The following is a 4248-nucleotide window of genomic DNA, read 5'->3' on the forward strand; positions in this document are numbered from 1 at the left end:
AATGAGACAAAATCAAATGGAAGTGTTCTGTTTTGAGAGAGAGAGAGAGAGAGAGAGCGAGAGAGAGGCCTATATATACATTTATATATATTTTTTATTTATATTGAGAATTTCTGATGTGATTCATTATCTGTCATCCCTTTGGTGATTCAGTGCTGAAGACAATGTTAGGAAAGAACACAATTTCTAATGGCTAAGAAAACATTAGCAACTTCTGCACTGACATTGGGTCCAAAGGTCCCACCGGAAGGGTGTCGTAGGTCATTTCCTGCCTTTCAAACAGAGACAATGTCCTGCTTAACACAAACACAGGATGTGATCCATGGCTAGATTTATCAGCAGCTGGCAGACAATGTACACAATAGCAAGACACATTGTATGTTTGTTTCAATGTAAAGTACAGAAAAAAACATAACTAACTTTTGTGGCCAAGCATGTAGTCTGTCTTCAGACTCATTTTGGAGCTAGATGTCACAAAGGCTATAAAAGTTAATTACACAAAAGTATGGTTTTATATATTGGTGTTCATTTTTGTATTTTATGCTTTTACATTTTTGGTATTTCATGAATCCTTCAAATTCACATTTCAGATGAGTTTGTCTGTTCATATTAGACTAGATTCGAATTAGATTCAACTTTATTGTCATTGTGCATTATTGTGCAGAAGGGTCAACGTAATGCAGTTAGCATCTAGCCAGAATCGCAGATAGCCAATTTATATAAAAAAAGCCTAAATATGTATATATAAATAAATATATAAATGTAAGCATGTTCAACCCCTGTTCAATGAACAATGCGGTGTGAATATGATTTTTCACCGGACTCTACCATTGTGAAACTTGCATATATATATATATATATATATATATATATATATATATATGTATATATATATATATATATATATGTATATATATATATATATATATATATGTATATATATATATATATATATATATATATATATATATGTATATATATATATATATATATATATATATATATATATATATACATATACATACATATTGTAAATGTAGGCCTAGCCTGCTTTATAATATATATATATATATATATATATATCAGAATCTCAGTTTACATCTAAAATTATACTGATGTCACACTGTGAGTTACCATAGGCTGAGACATCTGGGAAAACTAGTCAAAACAATAGGCAGCCAGGGGCAGTTGTTTTTTGTTGGCGGCAGGAACTCACTCTGAGAAGAGACAAATTAAGCCTGCTGCTTAAACAAGATTTCCTTTGTAGGCTTTACACTAAACAGGATGCATCAGTTTGAGTCCTCTCATGGTGCTTGGAAGGCCTACGAACAATTCCTTCTCCAGTCTCTGAGATGAACTGAATATTTTCTCGTCAAAGCGAGTAGTATTTTATAATTAATGATACTGCCGGGATGATGCTCGTACTGATTCTGATGTTATCCTGTTTTGTCTGTGGCGGGACCGACCGGGTGAAGAAAGCATGCACCCCCGAGGCTTGTCTCACGTTGCATTTGGAGAAAAAACGTTTTGCAAATGCTTCAGAAGACTGTATCAATAATGGCGGCAATTTGGTTACTATGAGAAATGAAAATGAACTTCAGATCATCAAATCGGTTCTTTCAGCAGCAGGAGAATACGACATCCTTAATTCTAAAGTTTGGATCGGACTTGAGCTGCAGAAAAGAAAGTGCACCGATGTCACTGAGGAGTTAAAGGGCTTCAGATGGACGTCAGAGCCAACCAATTCCAGATATTCCAACTGGAAAAAGACACCTTTGTCCACGTGCACGGAAAAAAGGTGTGTGTCGATTTCACTGGCAGATGGTCTCCAGTGGTCAGATGGCTCATGTAGAGACCGTGCATTTTATATGTGCAAATTTATCTTCAAAGGAATGTGCAAACCAATAGAGTTGAAAGAACCAGGTGATGTCAAATATAATGTTCCGTTCCTACTTAAACCGCTACGTCCAAATGAAAGGTTGGCGATGTTACCACATGGGACAGTGGCTGAAATAAAATGCAGCGGCTCGGAAGATGCAGAAACTTTTGTCTCCATTTGTCTCAACAATAACTCTCTTTTTGGCTGGACACCTGAACGTTTTTGCACACAAAATCAAAGTTACAAAAACATGGGCTGTGATCACAATTGTTTTGAGACTGCAGGAGCAGGTGTTCGTTGTGAATGTTGTGAAGGCTATTACCTCATGGATGATAAAGTGAGTTGTGCTCCTAGAATTAACTGCGAAAATTCACCTTGCGAATCAAAGTGTGTACCGACTCCCACTGGGTTTTCATGCAAATGCTTGGATGGATTTAATTTGGCTGAAGACAAGGTCAGTTGCATTGATATCGATGAATGTCAGCAACATATCTGCGGTGAACACGGCTGTCAAAACACTCCGGGAAGCTATTTTTGTGAGTGTAAACCCGGTTTCAGGCTTGTTGCTGGAAAATGTGAAGATGTGGATGAATGCACCGAAGACAGATGTCAGCAGGGCTGTCTCAATTCAGAGGGGTCATTCTCTTGTTACTGCCATGCAGGATACAGTTCATCATCAAACGATAGCAAGAAATGTATAGATATCAATGAATGTGTCAGTGGACCGTGTGAAGACGACTGCCAAAATACCTTGGGTAGTTTCAAATGTCACTGTAGGGAAAACTTCATTTTGGCTAAAAATGGCATCAGCTGCATCCCGTATCCCGTGGAGAAAACACAAATCACTCCATCTACAGATCATAGAGGAGCATTCATCACTAAAATGAGTCAGTCGCCTGTCACTTCTGGACCGTCAACAATCAACACCCCTCTACTTAACATGACAAACACTAAAGCGGACTCTAGTAAACGCAAAGAACGTTTTCTCGGAAGTTTTTTGATGTTGGTGTGCGTCTTGGGTTCAGTTATTCCATTGACTGTGATCACTGTGCTCATCATGTCTGTCTTTGTTATCCACCGATGGAATCGTTCAAGAAAAGCCGCTTTGAAAAATGCCAACGCTGACAACTACTGCTGGGTTTCATCTGGAATCGACAATGAACATAAAAAGAACAACAGTCAACTGAATGGTTAAATGAAGCCAAAATATGAACGTTTAGTTTTTGTCAGCATCAAAGTCAGAGTTTAATTTACTCAAATGCTGTTTTCCTAATTTTAATGTCCTTTTTACAGCCTACACTAGTTCAATTATTATTAATTTTATTATTATTTGTGACTTGTGTCCTTTAAACTGGAATTCCATAATTATTCAGAGGTTATTCTGTAAACTAAGTTTAATGCAAGTTGTATATATGTTTATGTTTTTGTTTTTTACCATAGTATTTCTATCTTTTACATGTTTGCTGTTTAATTGATTGCTTTGTTTAAGTTTTTTTTTTTTTTTGCTGAAAACATCACGTTTGTAAAGTGAACTTTGTATGTCTTTCTGGCAATGGAATAATTATATAATTTTACAGTCTGTAGTAGACAAGAATGCAAGGTACATATAGAGAAATTGACTTAAAAAATTAACCTATTCTAAGATGTGTTAGATAAATTCTAAGATATCTATTCATTTGAGTAACACTGTGACAATTTAGCCCACTCTCCCCTTTAAATGAACTATGTAAAAGTTAATGTTTGGACAAGCTTCAAACCTGTTCACAAGTGTCACTAAACGTCTTATAACATATCTTATATTATCTTTTTCATTTCATGTATATGATAAATATTATTGTTGAATCAAAATCTCTGTACATTTTGGTAGAATAAATAAAGTTTAGTTGAACTAGTCTCAGTGTCAGTGATTGAAGCGCAATGTTCTTGTTTGATCTATAACAAGGCTATGGAAGCCCATTTCCACCACAGTTGAGAAAAATATGATTCTGTAAGACATAATAATGAGAAACTTTCCAATTATGACTTAGTATCTTGTTATATTGAGATTTTTTTTCTTGTAATAATGACTTAGTTTCTCATAATAATTAATTAGTTTCTCATAATAATGAGAAACTTTCTCGTAATAATGAATTAGTATCTTGTTATATTGAGAAGCTTTCTCATAATAATGAGAAAACTTCACATAAAATTGACTTGTCAAATAACAGTGACGCAGTCAAGCCAACTTTTAGCTTCAATAAAGGTTTTTCAGAAGTCTACGGATGACGTCACGGATACTACATCCATATTTTTAAACAGTCTATGGTCGTAACACGCTCATTTATTAAAATGTTAACATAATGCAGTGTTCCTGACAGCTTGAATATAAT

The 4248-nt window shown here is 35.1% G+C and overlaps 1 protein-coding gene across 1 annotated transcript; it reads left to right on the plus strand.

Annotated features, from left to right (window-relative positions):
* The first annotated feature begins 1187 nt into the window (after positions 1 to 1187).
* LOC113060510 (complement component C1q receptor-like) lies at positions 1188 to 3771 on the plus strand. The gene has a single exon (XM_026229470.1). The coding sequence runs from the start codon at positions 1413 to 1415 to the stop codon at positions 3072 to 3074; it is 1662 nt and encodes a 553-aa protein (XP_026085255.1). The 5' UTR covers positions 1188 to 1412; the 3' UTR covers positions 3075 to 3771.
* The last annotated feature ends 477 nt before the right edge of the window (positions 3772 to 4248 follow it).

Source organism: Carassius auratus, chromosome 42 (assembly GCF_003368295.1).
Source record: "Carassius auratus strain Wakin chromosome 42, ASM336829v1, whole genome shotgun sequence".
NCBI lineage: Eukaryota > Metazoa > Chordata > Actinopteri > Cypriniformes > Cyprinidae > Carassius > Carassius auratus.